The sequence below is a fragment of the Schistocerca nitens genome, chromosome 4, assembly GCF_023898315.1.
Source record: "Schistocerca nitens isolate TAMUIC-IGC-003100 chromosome 4, iqSchNite1.1, whole genome shotgun sequence".
Lineage (NCBI taxonomy): Eukaryota > Metazoa > Arthropoda > Insecta > Orthoptera > Acrididae > Schistocerca > Schistocerca nitens.
Genome location: NC_064617.1, coordinates 361,757,144 through 361,784,128, shown reverse-complemented (window position 1 = coordinate 361,784,128; position 26,985 = coordinate 361,757,144). Strand labels below are relative to the sequence as shown.

Sequence of the window (26,985 nt, the reverse complement as noted above, 5' to 3'; positions counted from 1 at the left end):
CTGCTCTTTTTCTCCTTTAAAGGCTCCCCCCCCCCCCCCCCCCCACACACACAAAACAAAACAATTATTAGAATACTGCAGTGTCCATTTACGATCAATAATTATAATCATGTAATTCCTATGTCATATTTTACAAATCCCACTGATAGACTAATAATCATCTGTAAGGTGAGAGAAATATCAGACACTACATTATAACTGCTGTTATCAGCACACAATTTTGAGGCACCAGTACTGCATTCTGGAAACTATTTTAAAGCATTCTCCAGGACTGCTCTTCCAAAAGGAAATAGTTGTCAATTGATTTTATTGTGATTCTGCCCCTGTACAACAGGTAACCACTAACAAGCACATTTTTCGCAGGAAAGAAGATGAAATCTTTCATCATCTTCACTTCAAGTATAAGGTCTTGTTTTCTCCTGTTACTGTATCCACTGCTTCCTCAGTCTTCCTTGATTACTTCTCCCAACAGAGTTAATTCTTTACATCTGGAGAAGTAATCTTTCTACACTCATTCTTTCAAGATGTTCATTCTAGTTTCTCCTATTTTCTTGTATTTTACTGGGGACATTAAATATATTCAGTTCTTCCCTAAGTTACAAAATTTGAAATATGTCAGTCACTTCTTGTGCATGCTGTTACTGTATTTGGAAATCTCACTTCTGCTGCTTGTGTGCAACTTACTTTATTTATAAGCCATGTTTCACTTCTGTAAACACTCACTGGGAGTGACACTGTCTTACAAAATTTCAATGTTGTTTCTTTTGTTTTGTTTTTAACACATTTGTTTACTGTTCCACATATCTTCCATACTTTGCTGTGCTTTCTAAAAGCAAGATAATTCACGAGTCCTACAAGGGTAAGACTACACAACAGGCCATAACTTACTAATAAAGTTCCATTATATTCTTATGACAAAAACTTAGTTCCTTTACTAAGATTATCGCTATTAACCTGACTCAATTTGAAAACTACAATAGCATTCATAAATGTAACACCAGGGACAAAAATGATCACTCTTCATGACCAATCACCATAAATTTTGCAGCTATAAGAATATTTGAGAACCTCTGCAGTATGTTAAAATTGCTGAAAGATAACAAAAATAATTTTAAGGCTAATGAAACTATTAAATGGACTGCTGATTTCATTACTCAGTGGATATGTGCTCAAAAGCCGCGTGATGTAATCACGCCTAATACAAGTTATGAACTTTCTGATACCGTGGGGTATTGCTTTTTTTCATTTGTGAGTAAAGAAGCTCATATAAAACTATGTTTTCCAAAATTCCGTATGTCAGATATTGCCATTGATATTTTGTGTGATTAGGATAATTTTGAAGCTTTAATAAGAAAACATTTAAATTTTTCTCCACTAAATTTTGTTGAATATGTGAATGTAAGATGCAAATAATTAAGCTCTTTGCATATAGATATAACTTTTGTCCTGTCTCACACTTGGTGGGAAAAGGTGTAAGAAGGCAGTTAGGTTTTCGTTATTGTAAGAAACAGATGAGTTCTGCTGTAGATATCATAATGAGTAGTCAAGTTTTGTATACAATTAAAATCTGGAAGTTGATGGATGTAAATTACCTCAATCAATCAAGTGAGATGTTTCAGCATATAGGAGTTAAAACTATGAAAACTTTCTCATTTCATAGTTAGTGACCCAACAAATATTTACAATCCTGAAAAGCTTTTATTTCTTTATACAGAAAATATCTGAGGCTATCATACCCCTGAAATGAAGACAATGAGGTGAGCAACAGAATCAGCTAAATAAAAAAGTATTAAATTCATTAATTTGGGCAAACCTACCAATATTAGTAACAAATAATGAACATTCAGCAAGTGGATACACCATGAGACAGTTATTCTTTATTGAAACGGCATGTTCCAACATGTACACAACTTGTGTTCTATCCAAGACAGATTTCTCCTATCCCATCTGATGGACTGACACGTTAAAGCACAAGGCCACTTCAGCATGTGTCGATGGCCACGGTTCTTTATTTCCGAAATGCCACACTATTTGTACATGCCAGAGTAAATTTATGTATGAATCTCACTTGTCACAAAAGAGGCAGTTAACTAATACAATGGGCTTCACAGTTGTCCAGAAACCACATTGAACACTATGATGTCCCCTGCTATTGATAGGGTGAAGTAGGTTTAGATTAGATAAGGAAAGAGGCAGATGCCATGAGAAATGTAAACTCTATCATGCTTACATATAAAATTTAGCTTTTGTGTCATTATCGAAAGATAAGAAATAACAAAAAATATATATTAAGTGTTTGCAATATGTGTTTGGTCCTACACTTCTGTGTTGCACATTTCTTTTCTTCTGATCCACATTTTTTCAAGGTAATAGAAAACGAATATGAATGACCACATTAATTTTGAATATACATATGTTTTTCTTTGTGATGACAATATCACAGTGAGAATCATACAGAAATGCATAAAATGGATATGACACGAACATCCAATGTTAGTGTTTGTTGACCAGCAAGCTATTTCCTCTGTTAAAAATATGGTTCAGATTGTTATTTGTGTGATTACAACTGTGTGATTTTCGGTCAATATTCTCACAAAATATATGTTATTTTCAAGTAATTAAAGCTTAAAAATCATTAAATTTCAGGATTTGGTCACATAAACAAAAATGCTCAGTTATTGGCTGAAGATCTGAAGAACATCACATGCTAGGCATAATGTGAAGTTATATATGTGCATTATAGGAGCTTTAGTCAAAGGTACTAGCCTTTTCTGTACTATTTCTGCAAACAGTTTTGCTATTTAGTGATGTAAAATGCATTTAAAACTTTTAAGTAACAACAGAAAGTAATTTTGTGAACACCGATAGCGGAATCCTTCAGACAGCTGATGCATTTATGCTCCACCCAATAAGAGTGGCATCACATGTAAGGACAGACCTTTTTTTTTTCCCTGATCTCTGCAACAACATCGAACTTGCTCAAAACTAAGGAACTGTAGATCGTTTTGTAAATGGGTCCATATCTTGTATGCAGATTGTCGACTATCAGATATGAATTATGATCCAAAGCACAACAAAATACTTGGCAAATCTTATTGCTGATTTTCTTGCGTACAAGACAACCCAGCAGAGATAAGGGTGTTGTGATCTATGGTGCAATGGGTAACACATCTGACTACAAAGCAGAAAATTTTAGGTACAAATCCTGGCAGGGTTGTAAATTTTTTTAAAAATGTAAAACAAAAGACAAAAATAGCACTGGTAAGAAATCAGTGAGGCAGTTGTTTTGATGGTAGAATGTATTATATATAGCTTTGCTTTAAATTTAGTCAGGGAAATGGACAAATGAGCACGAAGGCATGTAATTTGCGTACACACATTTCACTTCTTTGGAAAGCACTGTTAGTGGCAAACATATTATCCCATGCCTACAGTACAAGGTATAGGATGATGAGATATTGTTTGCAGAGAGATATAAATCTCTTACACCATGCATGTAACACAAATGTAAGGACTATGATGTTTGTGAGCAGAAACTAATGTCAGAGTCTGCAGCAGGCTTAATTCATCTTTGCGTAAGATGACGAATATTTAAACAATAAGATTCCTAGCTGGCCATTATAAAGATAGAAAAGGATTGTTTCCAATAAAGTAAAAAGTGTGTGCTCACATTAACTAGGAATCCTCTTGGAAGGTGACATTTGAATGGCGACTGCATATGTAATTGCATGTAAATGGCAAGGAAAACTCAACAATACCTTGTTTCTGATCAGTGTGGTGAAGTTTTGTAATTACAATCATTACCACTGTGAGAGGACTGTTGAGCCATTTACAAATGAGTTAAAATATTCCTTTGGGCCAGATTTGAGCCACCAGTCTATGGATAGCTGCTTATAAACCATTACAGACAACTGACCAACAAAGCTACGAAAGGATTAATGTAAATTTGGTTATAACGACAGCCAATTCTCCTAATTTTCACTGTGAGTTTAATTTTGTTGAATGACACTGACCTTCCTTGCAACAGTGGGAAAGTATGTCTCAGAGGTAAATTAATGTTAAGTTCAAAGTGCAAGACATTTTTAAATAACTTGTGCACTGATGTGGTGGCATTTTGCCAGTACAGTGCAACTACATTTTACCCATATTTTCGTTTTTTGGAACACTAAAAAACAACTTCTCAAATGTTTTTGTAGATTTATTTGTGCAATTTAGTACTACACACTGTTTGTTACCTATTTTGCAAAATGGAAATTCCAAAACAAGGTATCACTGTGAATGCGATTTACAACAGTAGGAGCAGCAAGCTAGCCAGTAATGTCACAAGCATCATCAAATGACTCAAAAGGAGCATTTAGTGGGTTTTCAATTTATTTTAATTTCACTTCCATTTTCTCCAAAAATACTGAAATTCAAGAGGATAGAAAGTATGTTATGAGCATAAAATAACACTATTAAGCATTTAAGACAATTTCCACAAAACAGTCAAATACCCTACTGTATCGAAACTGGCTTGACTTTAAACGTAAATTATATTTTTAACAAAAATCTGTGGTCTAAGTTTTCATTTTCTACAATCGTATGTGTTAGTGTTAAGCTCCAGTATACTATCATCAGATTCTCATTAGCAGTATTAACAAAATACAACTTTTAGATCAATTAGATACAGATGTGAAAGTTTAAAGTTAATTCTCAACATTTGTAGTTATGGTGGTAACGTAACAAGAGAGGGCTTTAGCTTGTCACTCATTTCACTTTCTGTATTATACGTGGACACTAGACTCAGTCTTAATAAAACTAATAACCACTGCGTCCAACGACTGAACGATATATATCTGTTTTGGTACAATCAGAAAGGTTTTTTTTCCCCAATTATATCAGTTATGTACCTATAAAGGATTCAGTCATGAATTACATCATAGCTAGCTTATATTTGTCTTACGTTTACATTAATATTTTAGTTCCTACATCAACCACAGAAGTTAAAACTGGTAGACACAACAAGTAGAATGGAACCCTCACTCTTGGGGAAAACCCTCAGCTATGTGCCATGCCTAATAGTTTTCGCTGGCCTGGCACCTAACTAAACTGGTGCCGGTCCAAAACTGTGAGGCTCTTGCGATTCATAGCAGAAGGTGTAAAGGAGAAGCTCTCCTGTCTCTTTTGCTAATGAATAAGTGGTATTTGTACAGATACCAGGAACTGTGCCAATACAGTATGTATTAATTAACTGGCTCTTTTATGGCAAGTGGGATCAACACATACATTCACTCTGGTGGAAGGCATGTACTGAGACAGTTCAGTAATTGAGAACTTTAGCCATGGACTCTTGCTGGAGTGGCCACTTGTTTTGATGTGCCACTACCTGTAAACTGGGTAGGAGAAATCTGCCTTGAATAGAATCCAAGTCATTCGATTTGATTATACCAGCCAGTCCAAGTGTGGGTTTTACATGTGTCCTCATCTTCATTCACACCAACTTTGGGCTGGTTAGTAGCTTTTGTTTTAGTTAAATGTTTAATGATTATGTACAACAGAAAAAACTTATCTGGATCTTAGTACAACTATGATAATGACTGTTAAACGTGACTTGGTTCCAATATAGACATAGAATTTGGTCAATAACAGTAAAGGATTGTGATCATTGGCTTTGTCTGATCCTCCTCTGAATATATCATTACTGATAGCTTAGCAACCCATTAAACTTTCACACTTGAATGGAATGACAACCTCCATGCCAACCAGCATGTTGTTGTTGTTGTGGTCTTCAGTCTTGAGACTGGTTTGATGCAGCTCTCCATGCTACTCTATCCTGTGCAAGCTTCTTCACCTCCCAGTACCTACTGCAGCCTACATCCTTCCGAATCTGCTTAGTGTTCTCATGTCTTGGTCTCCCTGTACTTTTTTTACCCTACATGCTGCCCTCCAGTACTAAATTGGTGATCCCTTGATGCCAAAGAACATGTCCTACCAACCAATACCTTCTTCTAGTCAAGTTGTGCCACAAACTCCTCTTCTCCCCAATTCTATTCAATACCTCCTCATTAGTTATGTGATCTACCCATCCAATCTTTAGCATTCTTCTGTAGCACCACATTTCGAAAGCTTCTATTCTCTTCTTGTCTAAACTATTTATCGTCCATGTTTCACTTTCATACATGGCTACACTTAATACATACACTTTCAGAAACGACTTCCTGACACTTAAATCAATACTTGATGTTAACAAATTTCTCTTCTTCAGAAATACTTTTCTTGCCATTGCCAGTCTACATTTTACATCCTCTCTACTTCGACCATCATCAGTTATTTTGGTCCCCAAATAGAAAACTCCTTTACTACCTTAAGTGTCTCATTTCCTAATCTAATTCCCTCAACATCACCCGACTTAATTCGACTACATTCCATTATCCTAATTTTGCTTTTGTTGATGTTCATCTTATATCATCCTTTCAAGACACTGTCCATTCCATTCAACTGCTCTTCCAAGTCCTTTGCTGTTTCTGACAGAATTACAATGTCATCGGCGAACCTCAAAGTTTTTATTCCTTCTCCATGGATTTTAATACCTACTCCAAACTTTTCTTTTGTTTCTTTCACTGCTTGCTCAATATACAGATTGAATAGCATCGGAGAGAGGCTACAACCCTGTCTCACTCCCTTCCCAACCACTGCTTCCCTTTCATGTCCCTCGACTCTTATAACTGGCATCTGCTTTCTGTACAAATTGTAAATAGCCTTTCGCTCCCTGTGTTTTACCCCTGCCACCTTCAGAATTTGAAAGAGAGTATTCCAGTCAACATTGTCAAAAGCTTTCTCTAAGTGTACAAATGCTAGAAATGTAGGTTTGCCTTTCCTTAATCTTTCTTCTAAGATAAGTTGTAGGGTCAGTATTGCCTTCAAACATTTCTACGGAATCCAAACAGATCTTCCCCGAGGTCGGCTTCTACCAGTTTTTCCATTCGTCTGTAAAGAATTCACGTCAGTATTTTGCAGATTCCAAATATACTTATCATCTGAAACTCAACTCTCACTTTTCTCACATAATATACTAAAAGCTTTGGGTCAAGGCAGTTGGTAGATGCAGTATTTCTTGATACCCAAACAGCATATGACTCAGTACCACACCTATGTTTATTGTCAAAATTTCGACTACATAGGGGTATCAAGTGAAATTTGTACTAGATTAAGGACTTTTTGGCAGGGAGGATGCAGCACGTTATCTTGGATGGAGAGTCGTCATCATCAGATGCAGCAGTAACTTCGGTTGTGTCCCAGGGACGTGTCTTAGGTCTCTTGCTGTTCATCTTGAATATTAATGAGATCTTGCGGACAATATTAATAGTAACCTCAGACTGTTTGCAGATGATGCAGTTATCTATTATGAAATGCTGTCTGAAAGAGGCTTCACAAATATTAAGTCTGATCTTGATAAGATTTGACAGTGGTGCATAGATTGGCAACTTGCTTTAAATGTTCAGTAATATAAAATTGTGCACTCTACAAAACAAAAACTGTAATATCCAATGACTATAATATCAATGAGTCATAGTTGAAATCACTCAAGTCATACAAATACCTGGGTGTAACAATTTGTAGGGATAGGCTAACCTGTGGGTACAGCAGATGGTAAACTTCGGTTTATTGATAGAATATTGGGGATGTGCAATCAGTCTAAAAAGGAGATTGCTTGAAACTCACTTGTGTGACCCATTCTAGAATATTGTTGAAGTGTGTGGGACCCATTCCAAATAGGACTAACAGGAGATATTTGACATATATAGAGAAGGACAGCAGAATTCGCCACAGGTTTGTCTGACCCATGGGAAAATGTTACAGAGATACTGAAGAAACTGAACTAGCAGATTCTTGAAGACAGACCTAAACTATCCCGAGAAAGTCTACTAATAAAGTTTCAAGAACTGGCTTTAAGTGATGATTCCATGAATATACAACTGCCTACATTTGCTCATGTAGGGATCATGAGGACAAGATTAGCATAATTACAGCACACACAGAATTCCATGAAATGTAACCATCATCTCATTCCAAAGTGTCAGAAATGTCCAACTAACACATCCATACTGCAGTATGTCAAGTTTTATTACCGTCTTTGTTCACCAAACCTATGACAACTATGATGTAGAAAAGAATGTATCAGCCATGAAGAGTTTAAAAAAACCAAGAGAAAAATAAAACTGCAAAGTAGTTGGAAGGCTATTACTATAGGTGATCTGTCTCGAGCTGAATGCAATATTTAACAAAATAATGTCAAATATGTACAACATCCTATACTGGATTAGATATATGGATGACATCTGCCTGATAGAAAAACCAAACAAAAAAATTGACCAGTTATACACAGACACATATTTTGTTCATGATAAGATACATTTTACAATAGAGAAAGAGCAAAATAGACAGTTAAATTCCTTGGACATCACGATAAAGATTCAAAATATCCAACACACATTTGACATATACCAAAAACCAACAGCAACAGACACAATTATACATAAGACACCACAACACCCTAGTTCTCAAAAGCAGGCAGCACTTAGATACATACTCCACAGACTAAACACAGTACCATTAGACACAATCACAAAAAAGAAATGACTACAGTAATACAAATAGCCACAAACAATGTATACAAATAGATCTTAGTAACAAAGCTAAACAAGAAAATCAAGAAACAGAAAAGAACAAACACCCAGCTGTTACCAACACAAGGACAAAATCACACACAAACAAATACACAAAATACAAGAACAGAAACAATACAAAGTGTGGAAGAGACAGAAAGTGAAAAGATGGTATACGATGACATGTAACCTCAAATACACACACAGAACATCCAATATTTTCAAAAAACAAGGCTTAAGAATAGCCCACTAAACCAACAACTCAATTCAGAAATGCCTCCCAAAAACAATTGGAAAAACTGATCTATATCAGAAATCAGGAATATAACAACTGAAATGCATTACATCTGATGGAAGATACATAAATCAAACAAGGAGAACATTTGACACCAGATACAAAGAACATGTAAGAGCATGGAAGTATAGGACGAATCACTCAACTTTTGCAGGACACTTACACCAACACCAACATAAAGTAACAGCCAGAGACACAGACATAGAAATCATAAGGCTAAACAACAACAAAAAACACTTCCTCACCTTACAAGAAAACTTCCACATCCAAAAAACCAAACAGAACAGAAACAACTCATAAATGAACAGGCCAACTTGGCAAACCACACACTCTTTAAACTGATTTACCACTCAATATAACATTAAATGTACACATAAAACCACAGGCTCAATTTACCACTACCATCTCCTCCCCAATTCTGTCCTATAATCACCATCCAGGCCGATCCCAGCTCCATACCCCTCATTCCCTCCAAAAGAAAAGTCGACTTACTCCCACTCCTCTCACATTCTATCTAAATTCAAGACACTTTCACAAATTTCACTAAAACACACACACAGACACACACACACACACACACACACACACACACACACACACACACACACAGATAGACAGACAGACAGAGAGAGAGAGAGAGAGAGAGAGAGAAAAGAAAAGGAAACCAACAGACATAAACACTGTTGCAGTGCGGAACGAGAAACAGTTTAAGAAAGTGAAGCATAAATAATGCAGTGCAAGAAATACTGCATAATCGCAAAAACTGTCGAGTGCAAATGGGAAACGAAGTCTTTTGACACTAGTCGCAGCTATCAAGGAGGGTAGGAACAGAATATGTAAAGAAACTCCATAGGTAACTTGCACACCAACTTTAGAAACAAAACTCTGTTTTTAACCTAAAACAACCAAAAATGTAGAAACGCATCCATTTTTCAGAATAACCATAGAAGATGCTTCATAAATAAAAGCAAAACGCATCTGGTGTAATGCTTTTTAATTAAACTGCAGTCACCTCAAGACAGATAACTTATAGTAACAGATTTTAACAGCTGCTGCGGAAGATGACCACGCAAACAAACGTAGTTGGAGGTCCGTTTATGAAATCCACATAGTGTTATTTAAAAAAGCATGTATCACAAAGAAAGCTGTTGTTACTGGCTTTGATACTTGCTGGTGACTATTTTTCTGACAAGTGTTATGGTAGAAGTAAGACCTTTCCTTTAAACTGCTTTCCCTTAAAATCTGATTTTATTTGAATCTCAGCGTTAGTCCAGCTGGCATGCCACTATCTGATTTTTGTAAGGTAAACATGGGCCACATTTGAGTTAACAATATGTTGATAGCAATGTGGCTCCTTGTTTGTTGTGTTGTGTAACAAGCAGTAAAGCATTGCAGTTCAGTATAACTAAATGGCAAGATGTCCCACGAATCCTGCACCCAACTGAACAAGCATTAGTTAATATTTTTAAAGTCAAGTTTGCATACACTGAGGTGACAAGTCATGGGATACCTCCTAATATTGTGTTGGACCTCCTTGGAGATCAGTGTTAAATGCCCGAACAACAATGAGGTCATTAGAGATGGAACACAAGTTCAGATTGTGTCAAGGATGGGGTACGAAATTGGTCCTGTCCTTTCAAAGGAACCATCCTGGAATTTGCCTTAAGCGATTTTGAGGAAAATCATGGAAAACCGAAATCAGGATCGCCGGACTTGGGTTTCAACTGTCATCCTCCCAAATGCAAGTCCAGTGTGCTAACCACTGCGCCACCTCACTGTTGGACCTCCTATTGTCCAGCATAATGCAGCAACTCGGTGTAGCATGGACTCAACAATTCGTTGTACTGTACGTCCCCTGAAGAAATATTGAGCCATGCTGCCACTGAAGCCATCCATAGCTGGAAAAGTTTTGCATGTGAATGATTTCGTACATGAACTGACCTTTCAAATATGTCCCATAAATGTTCTGTCAGGCCATGTGGGTGGTCATATCATTTGCTCAAACTGTCCAGAATGTTCTTCAAACCAATTATGAACAAATGTAAACCGGTGACATGGCACATTGTCACCCACAAAAATTCCATCATTGTTTGAGAACATGAAGTACATGAACGGCTGCAAATGGTCTCCAAGTAGCAGAACATAATCATTTCTAGTCCATGATCAGTTCAATTGGACCAGAGGACCCTATCCATTTCACGTGAAGCCACCACCAGCTTGTACAGTGCCCTGTTGACAACTTGAGTCTGTGGTTTTGTGGAGTCTCCACAACACTGAAACCCGACCATCAGCTCTCATCAATGGTTTCATGGGGGTCTGCACAACACTCAAACCCTACCATCAGCTCTTAACAACTGAAATCAGGACTCATTTGACCAGGTCATAATTTTCCAGTTATCTAGGGTCCTACGAATATGGTCATGAGCCCAGGAGAGCCACTCCACACGATGTCATGTTGTTAGCAAAGGCACTTGGATCGGTGTGTCTGCTGCCATAGCCTGTTAACGTCAAATTTTGCCACACTGTCCTAATTGATATGTTCGTTTGTCCCACATTGATTACTGTGGCTGTTTCATGCAGTGTTGCTTGTCTGTTAGCACTGACAACTCTATGCAAATGCCAATGTTCTCGGCCATTAAATGAAGGCCGTCAACAGCTGTGTCACCCTGTGGAGAGGCAGTGACTGAAATTTGGTATTCTCGGGCACAATCTTGACACTTGGAATACTGAATTCCCTAATAATTACCGAAATGGAATGTCCCATGCTAGCTCCAACTAATTCACCTCATGGATCCATAATCACATCAGAAACCTTTTCACATGAATCACCAGAGTACCAATGACAGCACTGCCAATGCACTGACCTTTTATACCTTGTGTATGCAATACTACTGCCATCAGTATAGGTGCACATTGGTTTCCCATGACTTCAGTCACCTCATGTAAAAAGGTGAAGAGAAGTAATGATTCACCTGAACATGAACTGTACACATAATCTCAATGGTTATGAAGCTCTGGATCCCGTTTCTGCTATTCCATCATAATAGAAACACTGACACCAGCCAAGACCCAGGTGGTCACTTTGATCATAACATCATTGACTGTTGATGAATACATAGTTTTAGAGTGTCGCAGATGGAGGGGGAGGGTCTACAGTGTGAGAAACAAGGTAAGGGTAGCAAAGTTCTGGAAGGAAAAAAAATCTAAAGACCAGGGTCTCAATAACATTGGTAAAACTTTTAATAATATTGGAAACAGATGACACAATACTGAGACAGAAGAGAATTGGAATGGGAAATGAAAAGAAAGGATAATTTATGCACTGGGAAGTGGACATATGAGGATGAATGTGATTTCAGTCTTTCTCGGTGTATTCCACTGATGAACTCTTCTCGGGTTATCAGCTGAGTGGTGGCATCGCCTTGTTGCAACGTTTAAATGAGTTTCGTACCCATCATCTTCTGGCGAAGATGATGGGTATGAAACTCATTGAAACATTGCGACAAGACAACGCCACCATTCAGATGATAACCTGAGAAGAATTCATCGCTATGAGTATGAAGACTTGTGGAAGAATTACCGAGGGGTTTACTGAATGAAAGGCAACCTGAGGCACAACTTCCCAGAGTTACATTTCTGAGGAGGAGGGGGAATGTATGATGGTGGTGGTGGTGGTGGTGGTGGTGGTGGTGGTGGTGAGTGAGTGAACTCAAATGGCAATAATATTGTAGCAGTTTCTGCACTCATAACTATTTCAGTGTGCAGCAAGGTAGGCAGTTGGACACTTTGCAATTCGGCATAGTTTGACGATATCCATTCATGTACATATACAGCTGGTTATTTACCATACGAAGATAGTGTTGAACAGTGCTTGTATCAAGACTTGTACATGACTGGAGTGCTTTCACATGTGGCCCTGTCTTCAATCACATAAGAAGCATGTGTGAGCAGTAGGATGTACTGGGTGAATATACAGAAAAAGTCTTGTACCTGAGTCATCCACAGGGCAAACCAAAGCACTGCTGGATTAGGAGATGAAATGGCATGGAAAGGGATAGGATAATGCACAGGTTGAGTGAGAGATGAAATATAACTTTGGGAAGGAGGCTTGGGGTCAGCCCAGGAATTTGAGCACAGTATTATTCATTTCATATCACTAGGAGAGGTAACCAAAAATATGATGAAGATTACAGTAGGATTTCTAAAGATCTGAGTATAATTGTGTTACAGTGGGGGTAATGGTAAGTGACGATTTAGAAGTGTCATTTGGGCTACAAGAAAAAATTGATGCTGAGATGTGTTTATGATCTAATCAGGGAGAATGTTGTCTGGCTGTAAAGACATTTGTAATGTTATCAGCATGTTAAGATAACCTGGGAGGGAGGGATGTTTTGATATGGAGAAGATAACTGTTGTCAAAATGGAGATAATGTTGGTTGTTAATATGTGTGTGTGTGTGTGTGTGTGTGTGTGTGTGTGTGTGTGTGTGTGTGTGTGTGTGTCCGTGTGCGTGTGCGTGGGATGGTGCACGTGCTTCCGAGTGGAAAAGGGGAGTGTTTGTGAGTGTTGCTCCTAAAGCCATGAAAAGAGGGAAAGCTCAAAATCCAATGAAATTACCTGTTCCTCACACATGCCTATGCATCACCCATCATTAACCTGCTGGTGACCAGTTTCTTGTCATAAGTTTTTGGGCTTTTTTTTTTTTTGTTCAAGTATTTTGATTATTGCAAATACAGAGTCTGCCAGAAAAATGTATACACATCTTAAGGAACGAAAAGTATTACTTACGCGTTTATTTTACATTTAATAATTGATCACACATGTTGTGCAGCCTTCAGTTTAGCACATGATTACTTTTATATGGCTCTGAGCACTATGGGACTTAACATCTATGGTCATCAGTCCCCTAGAACTTAGAACTACTTAAACCTAACTAACCTAAGGACAGCACACAACACCCAGCCATCACGAGGCAGAGAAAATCCCTGACCCCGCCGGGAATCGAACCCGGGAATGATTACTTTTATTTGTTTAACATTTCCATCATAGTTGGCTATACACATAACAGAACAATTAGCGTTCACTGCAACTACATTAGTCAATGTTACAGTGAAGATCGCTGCACATGTCACTGTAATCACCTGGCGAAGTTCCTCCAACATGTGTGGCTTACATTGATAGATGTTATCTTTCACAGTTCCGCATAAGTAAAAGTCCATAGATGTTCGATCTGGCGACCGTGGAGGGGACTCAATGGGCCCTCTTCGTCCAATCCAATGCCCCAGAAAATTGTCAGCCAGGAAAGCTCATACGGCTAGGTGGTAGTGTAGTGGCACTCCATTCTGTCGGCAGAAGACCTCTTCTTCAGCTCCATAAAGCACATGTATACCTGGCAAAACTGATGTGCGTATCATTTCCAGGTACACTTCTCCAGTGACAGTAGCATCAAAGAAAGAGGGTTCTACTAAGCCTTTAGATGATACTCCACACCACACATGAACCCCTGGTAGATTGACTGCTTTATCCACATAAACATGCGGTTTTCTGGTGTCCAGTACACACTGTTATGCCGATTCACGGGTCCATTAAGTTTAAATTGTGCCTCGTCACTCCACAATACCAAATTGTTCATCATCAGTTACCATTTGCTGATACCATTCGCAAAATTGCATTCGGTGATCAGGATCGTCGTCATTAATCGCACGCAGTAGTAATGAAATGTAAATTTTCCACTTTGCAGCTTTCAGAATTCTTCATACATTTGTACTGCTAACCCCCTCTTCACGTGCACATTGCGGAGCAGACTTCTTTGGAGAATTAACAAACGTTTCCAATACATGAGCCAATGATGCAGGACTTGTAGCTGCATGCTGTTTTCCTGATCTTCCTTTGTGAATATCACAAATCATTCCATGCAATTCAAACTTGTCAATAATGTGTTTTGTAATGGATCTGGGAGATGTGTTATTTTCTACCGGATTTGTCGATACCAAATCTAATGATGGATATTGTAAATGTTTTCTTATATTTTTGTCAGAATAATTTTTTTGTGAATTGTAATTTGCCTTATTTTATGCTAATTTACTTATATTTTTGAGAGTGACAGCATATTGATTAATATTAGTAGATGTGACAAAGAATATCAAAGAGACTGGTTACAAGTGGAAGCTTGTGTGTTGTGTGAAATGTCTTTGACACTGGAGTAGTCTTTAACCGTAGTCAGTTGGCAGTGAACTCTCGGTGTGTGTGACACTGGAACAATGTGCAGGTTGCCGTTATAAATATTTGCTACTGAACAGGAAAAATGAATTATGTTACTACATTTTTTATATAAACATCAAGAAGGAACCGCATTCGAAGAAATGGTATTTGAAGCACCGAAAATGAGGCAAACGCAATTGGACCAGGTCATTTCTGCAGCCGACGAAACTGCATTGTGGAATCATACTTTCACTGGACGACTGAAACCAACACAAAAAGACAAATATCGTCTTGTAAACATTTCATGGAAAAGGTACTGTCACGAAATATGCTAAATATAGTATATAAAAAATAGTGAGCATATTTCAGTTTAATTGTTAGGTGGGTTGATGATTCTGTTTCACTCTCCCGTCTCCACTGATGCTGCATTTCAACGGCATTATCAAACTTGAAAAACCACTTCACAATTTATTTTCGATGCTTGAATGTCAAGCGTGCTCCAGCCATATTATTTTCTCAATACCGAGATGAAAGTACTAACATCTGTTGAGCCAAAGACCTTACTACAACACACTCATAACTCAAATCGAACGACACTATCAATATCCCGATAGAGCCTGACAAAGACTGTATACATTTTTCTGGCAGACTCTGTAGTGTAAAGAGCCATCTGCAGCTAAAAAAATTGTACGTAGTTCCTGGAATAATTTCATAATTCTGGAAAACCTCCCCTCTCCCCTTTTAGTTGGTTTTTACCTAGAACTACTGTTTCTTTTCATATGTTGAAGCTTGTCACATATACCGCTTGACAGATGTCAAAATTACCGAACTATCAGTTTAATAAGTCACAGCTGCAAAATACTAACGAGAATTCTTTACAGACGAAAACTGGTAGAAGCCAACCTCGGGGAAGATCAGTTTGGATTCCGTAGAAATGTTGGAACATGTGAGGCAATAATGACCCTACGACTTATCTTAGGAGAAAGAATAAGGAAAGGCAAACCTACGTTTCTAGCATTTGTAGACTTAAAGAAAGCTTTTGACAATGTTGATTGGAATACTCTCTTTAAAATTCTGAACGTGACAGGGGTAAAATACATGGAGCGAGAGGCTATTTACAATTTGTACAGAAACCAGATGGCAGTTATAAGAGTTGAGGGGCATGAAAGGGAAGCAGTGGTTGGGAAGGGAGTGAGACAGGGTTGTAGCCTCTCCCCGATGTTATTCAATCTGTATATTGAGCAAGCAGTAAAGGAAACAAAAGAAAAGTTCGGAGTAGGTATTAAAATCCATGGAGAAGAAATAAAAACTTTGAGGTTCACCGATGACACTGTAATTCTGTCAGAGACAGCAAAGGACTTGGAAGAGCAGTTGAAAGGAGGGTATAAGATGAACATCAACAATAGCAAAACGAGGATAATGGAAAGTAGTCGGATTAAGTCGGGTGATGCTGAGGGAATTAGATTAGGAAATGAGACACTTAAAGTAGTAAAGGAGTTTTGCTATTTGGGGAGCCAAATAACTGATGATGGTAGAAGTAGAGAGGATATAAAATATAGACTGGCAATGGCAAGGAAAGTGTTTCTGAAGAAGAGAAATCTGTTACATCAAGTATTGATTTAAGTGTCAGGAAGTCGTTTCTGAAAGTATATGTATTAAGTGTAGCCATGTATGGAAGTGAAACATGGACGATAAATAGTTTAGACAAGAAGAGAATAGAAGCTTTCGAAATGTGGTGCTACAGAAGACTGCTGAAGATTAGATGGGTAGATCACATAACTAAAGAGGAGGTATTGAATAGAATTGGGGAGAAGAGGAGTTTGTGGTACAACTTGACTAGAAGAAGGGTTCAGTTGGTAGGACATGTTCTTTGGCATCAAGGGATCACCAATTGAGTACTGGAGGGCAGCGTGGAGGGTAAAAATCATAGAGGGAGACCAAGAGATGGGTACACTAAGCAGATTCAGAAGGATGTAGGCTGCAGTAGGTACTGGGAGATCAAGAAGCTTGCACAGGATAGAGTAGCATGGAGAGCTGCATCAAACCAGTCTCAGGACTGAAGACCACAACAACAACAACCTCTTCAGACACCATTCAAAACAAAGACCAATCAAGATTGACCAAACAGAACTCATTTTCTTCCTTGGCTCTCAATACTTCACTAAATTTTATATTAGTAATTAAAAAATGTACCATAACACAAAACTCAATAACAAGGGCAAAAACACCTCCACCTTCTTGTAGATTACAAGAACAAAATGAAACTTTTATAGGAGATAAAGTTAGCACAGTGTCAATACATAACTTCAACCATCTGTTGTACCTTAAGAGCTCATTCATGTTCGGATGGACAACCTTCACAGCAACGGGTAGAAGATCATCATCAGGCATACCTAACAAATACAGTAAAATCTACACAAGTAAGTGGTGTGACTAATGTCAGTTTAAAGATTTATATATACTTATGATTTAAGATACATAATTCAATATGTGAAAACTCCTTACTTCAATGAATTAAGGATCAAATTTGTACAACATGTAAATAAAGAGCAAATATGTAGCTTCAAGTTGAAAAGATGGCAATGATTAACTATGTAATCAGATAACACTCTAAGCTACATGCAATATCAGTTTATTTTCAACTGTGGTATTACAGCTACTAGTATTATTTAATAACATCCCTGCATGAAGAGCAGTTTAGTTATTAGTCATCAGTAGTCTTTCTAATATTTTAAAATTGGGTTATTGTCTTCAAATGATTTTCTGTGGGATTCATCCTCCCACTGAGAGGAGGTCACAGAAAACAGTCACAACAACAATTACTGAAGAAAATGGCAGAACTGCTGTTACCTAATTTAATAATCATTGATATCATCCCAATAAAATCACAGGAGCAAGTTCTCATACCCCAAAAAATTCAATAAAAACATAATTCTACTATTAAAATGTGGAAAACAAAACCACATGTATCACATACAATTTCACTGTATCTAACTAACACAATGTAATAAAATCTTCTTGGCTGAAGCAGAGACATGTGAACAGAATGCATTACATGACAGTGGATGAAGTAAAGTGAACTCATGACTGGTAACATGAATGTGTAAAGACAGTGTCATCAACCACACTGCAGCAAGTAGTTACCAATTTAGAAAGACTATGAAGTAATTAGCCAGTGAAGTTTGAACTAATTGGTGTGGCACGGAGACCAAGAAGATTTTATTGGGCACCTTAATCATCCTAAGTTAAAAGAAAATCTGAGTAATGTTTAAAGCTTTCCCGGCGTACTGATTGTTCCATAAAAACACGGGAGAACTGCCGGATATCAGTAACTTCCTGCCACGATATTTCGGCGCAGAGTCTTCTGGCCATCTTCAGGTGAATGCAACTGTAGTAGTACTGGCAAGTACACGCTGAGCTCCGCTATTTAAAGCCTTCTGAGGTGACATTGCGCATGCGCTGCTCAGCGCGCGCGTTCATAATGGCTCCGTGCGCTGCGCCTCGCGCCCTCCACTGTGAAAGCCTGGCGTATCGGTGTCAGGTCGATTTCCATCTTTATGCAGATAACTACGTCGACTACGAAGTTTCTGTATAACAGGATTCCAAGCAGAGTTCAGCTGATAACCGCTATCTCGATTGATGAGAGTCTCGTTGTCAGACAATCTTATTTCCACAGATTCATTGATAATCGAGCTCCAAAAGTTTGATGTATGGGCCAAAATTTTTGTGTCATCTTAATTCATGGAATGGTCTGTGGAAATACAATGTTTGGCGATTGCGGACTTGGTAGGTTGGAGAAGGCGAGTATGCCGTTGGTGTTCCACAATGCGTTCCTGCACAGTTCGTGTTGTTTGCCCTATATATGATTTGCCGCATTCACACGGAATTTTGTAAACACCTGGTTTACGCAGGCCCAGGTCGTCTTTAACGGATCCCACCAGTGATGAAATTTTGGAAGGAGGGCGAAAGATGACTCTCACTTTATACTTTCTCAATATTCTGCCTATCTGTGAAGAAATATTCCCAATAAATGATAGATAAACAGTCGACCTGAAGGCCTCTTCCTCTTCCTTGTTCCGTGGTTTGTAGGTCTTCATCACTCTGTTCACTTGCCTAGGTGAAAAGCCATTCTTCAAAAATACTTTTTGCAGGTGTTCCAGTTCCGCTTGAAGACTGTCGGCGTCAGAGATAGTATGGGCACGGTGGACCAAGGTTTTGAGAACGCCCATTGTTTGTGCTGGATGGTAGCAACTAGTAGCTTGTAGATACAGGTCTGTATGAGTGGGCTTTCTGTACACCGAGTGACCAAGTGTGCCGTCACTCTTCCGTCACACCAAGACGTCTAAAAATGGCACACAACCATCTCTCTCTATCTCCATGGTAAACTTTATGTTTTCATGTATGGAGTTCATGTGACGTAAAAATTCTTGGAGACGGTCCAGACCATGAGGCCACACTATAAAAGTGTCGTCAACATATCGCCAAAATACTGTCGGTTTAAAAGTGGCAGAGTCGAGTGCTCTCTCCTCAAAATTCTCCATAAAAAGATTGGCCACCAGGGGGGACAAAGGACTCCCCATGGCGACACCATCAGATTGTTCGTAAAATTCGTTGTTAAATGTAAAATATGTAGAGGAGAGAGTGTGCTCAAACAACGCTGTAATGTCTACACCAGACATATTGCCAATGAGGTGTACTACACCTACACCTACACCTTGCCAATGAGGTGTACTACACCTTATTGGCAATATGTTTGGTGCAGACATTACAGCGTTGTTTGAGCACACTCTCTCCTCTACATATTTTATATTTAACAATGAATTTTACGAACAATCTGATGGTGTCGCCATGGGGAGTCCTTTGTCCCCCCTGGCGGCCAATCTTTTTATGGAGGATTTTGAGGAGAGAGCACTCGATCTGCCACTTTTAAACCGACAGTATTTTGGCGGTACGTTGACGACACTTTTATAGTGTGGCCTCATGGTCTGGACCGTCTCCAAGAATTTTTACGTCACATGAACTCCATACATGAAAACATAAAGTTTACCATGGAGATAGAGAGAGATGGTTGTGTGCCATTTTTAGATGTCTTGGTGCGACGGAAGAGTGACGGCACACTTGGTCACTCGGTGTACAGAAAGCCCACTCATACAGACCTGTATCTACAAGCTACTAGTTGCCACCATCCAACACAAACAATGGGCGTTCTCAAAACCTTGGTCCACCGTGCCCATACTATCTCTGACGCCGACAGTCTTCAAGCGGAACTGGAACACCTGCAAAAAGTATTTTTGAAGAATGGCTTTTCACCTAGGCAAGTGAACAGAGTGATGAAGACCTACAAACCACGGAACAAGGAAGAGGAAGAGGCCTTCAGGTCGACTGTTTATCTACCATTTATTGGGAATATTTCTTCACAGATAGGCAGAATATTGAGAAAGTATAAAGTGAGAGTCATCTTTCGCCCTCCTTCCAAAATTTCATCACTGGTGGGATCCGTTAAAGACGACCTGGGCCTGCGTAAACCAGGTGTTTACAAAATTCCGTGTGAATGCGGCAAATCATATATAGGGCAAACAACACGAACTGTGCAGGAACGCATTGTGGAACACCAACGGCATACTCGCCTTCTCCAACCTACCAAGTCCGCAGTCGCCGAACATTGTATTTCCACAGACCATTCCATGAATTAAGATGACACAAAAATTTTGGCCCATACATCAAACTTTTGGAGCTCGATTATCAATGAATCTGTGGAAATAAGATTGTCTGACAACGAGACTCTCATCAATCGAGATAGCGGTTATCAGCTGAACTCTGCTTGGAATCCTGTTATACAGAAACTTCGTAGTCGACGTAGTTATCTGCATAAAGATGGAAATCGACCTGACACCGATACGCCAGGCTTTCACAGTGGAGGGCGCGAGGCGCAGCGCACGGAGCCATTATGAACGCGCGCGCTGAGCAGCGCATGCGCAATGTCACCTCAGAAGGCTTTAAATAGCAGAGCTCAGCATGTACTTGCCAGTACTACTACAGTTGCATTCACCTGAAGATGGCCAGAAGACTCTGCGCCGAAATATCGTGGCAGGAAGTTACTGATATCCGGCAGTTCTCCCGTGTCTTTATGGAACAAAATCTGAGTATATTTGATAATAAAACTTTTTGTAATTAAGCTAATCACTTCCTTTCAGGACTAATACTTAATGTCCACTATTAAAACACCATGCCTTCCTAACTGTTGATCATAACACTGCTTTTCTCTAGATGAATCATTCCTCTCATTTCATTCTATGTTCAACATTAGTGCGTAACAGTAATTACTTTATAAGCAGTGCTAATACACAATCAAATACTTCATTTTTTCTCTCAAAGGTAAATATGAAAAGTGTGTCTTATCAGACACAACAATAATGACTCAAACAATACAGTCTTATACAAAACTTCAAACTATTATTACACACCAATAACTTCAAGGTAAACCTGAAATACTCCAGACAAAGAAATCATTCAAACATATTGAAGGATAAACTGAAAAAAAGGGTGTATGAGGTCATAAACAATGACTGAAGACTGATAAATGCAAGACAGCTACCAATGATAATTAAGTGCTTTGATATGAAAGTAGGTATAGTGAACAGTGGAGATTTGATAGAAATTTCTCTTAGCACCAATAAATAAATGGAACAAGCTCATTTCCAAAATGAATTGAAATGTTTTAGGAATAAAAAGCAGCATGAAAATCTGATTTCGATTGTATGAACTAGAGTACTGCAAAGGGAAATGTGTAGAAATTGGAACTTACATGGGTGAATGCCTCATATAGCAGCTTTAAGCCTGGTGGGCATCAAGAGCAATAGAAATATGTGGATCAGTTTTTGGTGAGGAGAAAATTTCACTTGTGTTACAGTTGTAAAAAATGCCTTTGAGGTAGTGTAGAATATAAAAATTCTGCAGAAATTGAATTACTGCACCCGTATTTTATAAGGATTCTCAGGAATGTCTGATGATAAAATATTGCTCACAAAGTATCATTGTTGAATGCTTTGTGATAAAACAATAGGATGCAGAAAGGAATAAGACCCTCCTGCAGGAGTGTAAAACTTCATAACTCAGCAAATGGCACTGTAGGCTGATCTTTCTGACATGAAGGTTGCCAGTCACAATGGCTGTGCTATCTGTTATCAGAGAAAAGTTACACACTAAAAACCTCTTCTTACATGTAGCATAAATACATCACCAAATCACAAGGCAACCAAAAATGCATGTATGCATCTCAGAGTTAGAAGAAATCAAAGAATGTAAAATCCAGGCTGGAATAATGACATCATCATGAAAAGCACAGACTGGTACTCACCACATAGAGGAAACACTGAGTCACAGTCATACACAACAAAAAGACTGCAATACATTTGCCTTCTTCTAAAGTACAAACACACACATTCACATAAGTGCAGCCCATACACACATGGCCACTGACTGACTCTGATCCCTGAGGCCGAAGCAGGCACTTAAATCCAGGAGAGGGGGGCGGGGGGGGGGGGGGTGCATTTGCATGCATGTGGCACGTGCTTTCTACTTTAGAAGGCCTTTTGTCAAAAAGCTCAAATGTGTAGCAGTCTTTTAGTTGTGCCTCTTTGCAACTCAAACATGTTCTCTACATGGTAAGGTAACGTCAACAATGACAATACATCCCCCACAACCACATAAAGAAGTTAAAAATTCTGAGTCTACTATCGGATTTTTTTTATTATGGAAGCTCGAATTTGGGCTTTAACTACAAGCAAACCTATACACCAATCGCAAAATGACTTAAGCTAATATTTTTCTTGTTTTATTCTGCATTAGGTCATATGGAGCAATTTAATTTTAAAGTTCAACATATGAATTTCATTTTGGATCATAGTACAGATTGTCCAGTCTTGGGTGTCTTTTTTCAATCACTCAAGAAAAAAAGTTTTTACAGTTTTTCTAGAGTTATGTTTTCTCAGCAAAGGATAAACATAACAGAGGGCGTGGATTTCTTTTGAAAGTCTCTTTCATGGTTGTCAGAAGCTGCAACCACTGTGACCATAAAATGGGACATGGATTTTATAAAAGTACCTTATTGACACCAGCATGGTAGCTACATCATATCAAGATTCCTCCGAGACCACCATTGTCAGTGGGTGAACTTGTAATAGTTTTAAGCGCTATTTATTTATTTCCAAGTGAGCGAGAAAAGTAGGTTTCCTGTGTACCAGAAAGTGACACACTGTCTTTAAATATCATTGTCAGTGAGGAGCATAGCAGCTGCTTCAAAGGATAAGGATGAAAATACGTTACCCAGGTCAAGGAAAAAACATTGTGTTTGTCCAGGGCAAGAACAAATCACTTTTTTTTTACATGTATACGGTATTCTTCACAATTAAAATACCTCCACCTCAAACTGGTAGAAAATTGGTAGATTTTCCTGATATTTCTGTTCTGGCATAATCACAAGTGCCTGAACAAAGACAAAGAATGAAAGACAAGAGAATACGGTGAAACGTCAGCCAATGGTGTGCAGAATAGGACCGCACCATGACAGGACCGCCCTCAAGCCAAAGTGAATACAAGTGCCGCTTCTGCCAGCCTCGGCCACTCAGATCGGCTTAGTATACGGACATTAGTGGACAGGATTCGCGGAGCAGAGAGTGCTATGATATCAGACTGTAGTGATCCATATCCATTGACTGTTTGAACATTGTGAACAGCAAGGACTCAGATTTATGTTGCATGTCATCCGTCTGCTTTATTGAAATAAAACTACTAATGTTATTTGCTTGAATTATTGTATAGCATTCTGAGAATGCAGCATCCTTTAGGCATCCTATACGCGACGAGTGAGCAGGACCCAACAACTGGCGAAGAGAATCCTCCGAACCCAGTGCCCAACGGCCATGAACTTTTCGTTTATATTGTGCTGGCGCCTTAGTTCTCTCTTGTCTTTACTTTGCAGGGGTGCTTAATTGCTTTAACAGTTTCTTGTCATTTTTGATACTCAGTGTTTTCAGGTAGGCATTGCAGAAAATGTTTGTACATATTTTTGCCTTTTTGTTGCATTTGTGACTTCCAACATGACCCCCTCCCCCCCCCCCCCACCTGCCCCACCCACTGCTCAGGCACCACAGCGGCAAGTGTTAGATGCCACACAGCTAATGTAGACGTTTCAGTTTCAGATGCAGCCAATATCTACACTGCTCAACACGGTGCAGCAGCTACTGGCCAACACTGCACGCCTGAAAGAACAAGCACCGTCACTACAGCTGCTATATCACCTTTTTGACAGTTTTGTGACCAAGAACAGGAATGGCTCAAGTGGCTATCACAGTTCGAAGCACATTTACTAGCCCACAATGTTGCAGGTACTGTGAAACTTCCCTACCTATTATCCACGGTAGAAAGTACAGAGTCCAGATTAATTCGAAAACTCTTTCCTCACACCACTCTGAGTGAACTTGCATATGACAGTGTTATCTCTTCACTGACTGACTATTATGACCAACAAGTGAATGTGGTAACAGCTACGTATCAATTCTTTCATTGCAAAAGTATGGTCAGAACAAACTTATCGCACAAGAGGATAACAGATTTGCAAGTTATGACAAGGAAACGTAAATTAAATGTGCTTGCGGTGCTTTATATTCAGATATTATGTTGTATCATGTCAAACTGAGAGAACAGATTTTGAAACAGTCTGATCCATCATTTCAGCAGGTAGTGCAAATGCTTGATCAGTATGATTCCGGTACCTTGGCAGCTCATGCATTTGAGCAGCCAGCTGTTTTCTGGGTTGTGACCCTTGCTTGCGATCGCCCCATTCCGCACCGGCAGCTTGCGCTAACCAAGCCGAGTAAACAACGTTCCATACCGCATAAGCAGTTTGCTAAACAGGCAGCTACACAGGCTAACAGAATTAAGTCTTGTCGTAGGTGTTATTCACAGCATAATTGCCGAGACTGCCCCTCCCGACAAGCTCATTGGTACGCTTGTGGTAGGAAAGGACATGTGCAATCCGTATGTTTGCAACAGAACAAACATAAGAATTCAGCCCACTCACAAAACTCTCATCACAATGCCCATGTCATTAATGCAATATACAGGGTGATTCAAAAAGAATACCACAACTTTAGGAATTTAAAACTCTGCAACGACAAAAGGCAGAGCTAAGCACTATCTGTCGGCAAATTAAGGGAGCTATAAAGTTTCATTTAGTTGTACATTTGTTCGCTTGAGGCGCTGTTGACTAGGCGTCAGCGTCAGTTGATGCTAAGATGGCGACCGCTCAACAGAAAGCTTTTTGTGTTATTGAGTACGGCAGAAGTGAATCGACGACAGTTGTTCAGCGTGCATTTCGAACGAAGTATGGTGTTAAACCTCCCGATAGGTGGTGTATTAAACGTTGGTATAAACAGTTTACAGAGAATGGGTGTTTGCGCAAAGGGAAAAGTTCTGGACGGCCGAGAACGAGTGATGAAAATGTAGCACGCATCCAGCAAGCATTTGTTCGCAGCCCAGGAAAATCGACTCGCAGAGCTAGCAGAGAGCTGCAAATTCCACAATCAACTGTATGGAGAGTCCTACGAAAAAGGTTAGTTATGAAACCTTATCCATAACTACCTGAACGTCAACTACCCGAGGCGATGGATCGGCCGCCAGGCAGCCCGTGACAGAGCACATCACTGGCTTCCAAGAAGCCCTGATCTTACCCCCTGCGATTTTTTCTTATGGGGGTATGTTAAGGATATGGTGTTTCGGCCACCTCTCCCAGCCACCATTGATGATTTGAAACGAGAAATAACAGCAGCTATCCAAACTGTTAGCCTGATATGTTACAGAGAGTGTGGAACGAGTTGGAGTATCGGGTTGATATTGCTAGAGTGTCTGGAGGGGGCCATATTGAACATCTCTGAACTTGTTTTTAAGTGAAAAAAAACCTTTTTAAATACTCTTTGTAATGATGTATAACAGAAGGTTATATTATGTTTCTTTCATTAAATACACATTTTTAAAGTTGTGGTATTCTTTTTGAATCACCCTGTATATCAACTAGACTGCAACTAGCAAGCATCCGTCAGTCGAACAAACTTTTTGTTCATTTACTTATTTGTGGGAAATGTGGGAAATTTCAGTTGGGCACAGGTGCCTCTGTCACATTGCTCAATCATCACACATATGAACTGTTAGGCTCACAATGCCTGTCTAAAGCTAGCTCGCAACTGAGGCTTATAATGGACAAGACATTCCCATTCTCAGAACATGTACTTTGCCTGCCACGTATCGCTCGCATACAGTGACTTTTAGAGCGCTACAATTACGTGTGTGTGAGAACATATTTGATCTTGATTCTTCTGATTTGTTTGGCTTTAACATTCAGGACAATGTGTTGTCAGTGTCTGCATTCAATGCAAAAGACAGTGTAGCTAGCTTGCTAAAAGAATTCCTGAAACACTTTTTTGAAGGTTTAGGCAAAGCTAACAATTTTGTTGTACATATTATGCTGAAAGATGATGCTCAGCCAAAATTTTGCTGGGCCACAACTGTTCCCATTGCATTACGGGACAAAGTCGTGGCTGAACTTAAGGAATGGCAAGATAACAGAGTTAATGTGCCCATATCAGCTAGTCAATGGACAAGTCCACTGGTATTGCTCCCCAAACCTTCAGGTCACATTCACCTATGTGTTGACTTTAAGTCTACAGTCAACCCACAAACTGTCATTCATACTTATCCATTGCCATGCCCAGAGGATCTCATGGGCAAATTAGGCACTGAACACTACTTTTCAAAAACTGATTTGCGCGAAGCATATCTTCAAATACG

The 26,985-nt window shown here is 39.1% G+C and overlaps 1 protein-coding gene across 4 annotated transcripts in view; it reads right to left on the bottom strand.

Annotated features, from left to right (window-relative positions):
* LOC126252111 (uncharacterized aarF domain-containing protein kinase 2-like) overlaps positions 1–26,985 on the bottom strand; it is a 116,080-nt gene that overhangs the window by 61,301 nt on the left and 27,794 nt on the right. For 3 of the 4 annotated variants that reach the window (XM_049952977.1, XM_049952976.1, XM_049952975.1), the window contains exon 4: positions 17,465–17,534. The exons of the other annotated variant lie outside the window; for it this stretch is intronic. In XM_049952977.1, coding sequence (XP_049808934.1) covers positions 17,465–17,534 — 70 coding nt within the window. The remainder of the gene's footprint in view (positions 1–17,464; positions 17,535–26,985) is intronic. 4 annotated transcript variants of the gene reach the window in all.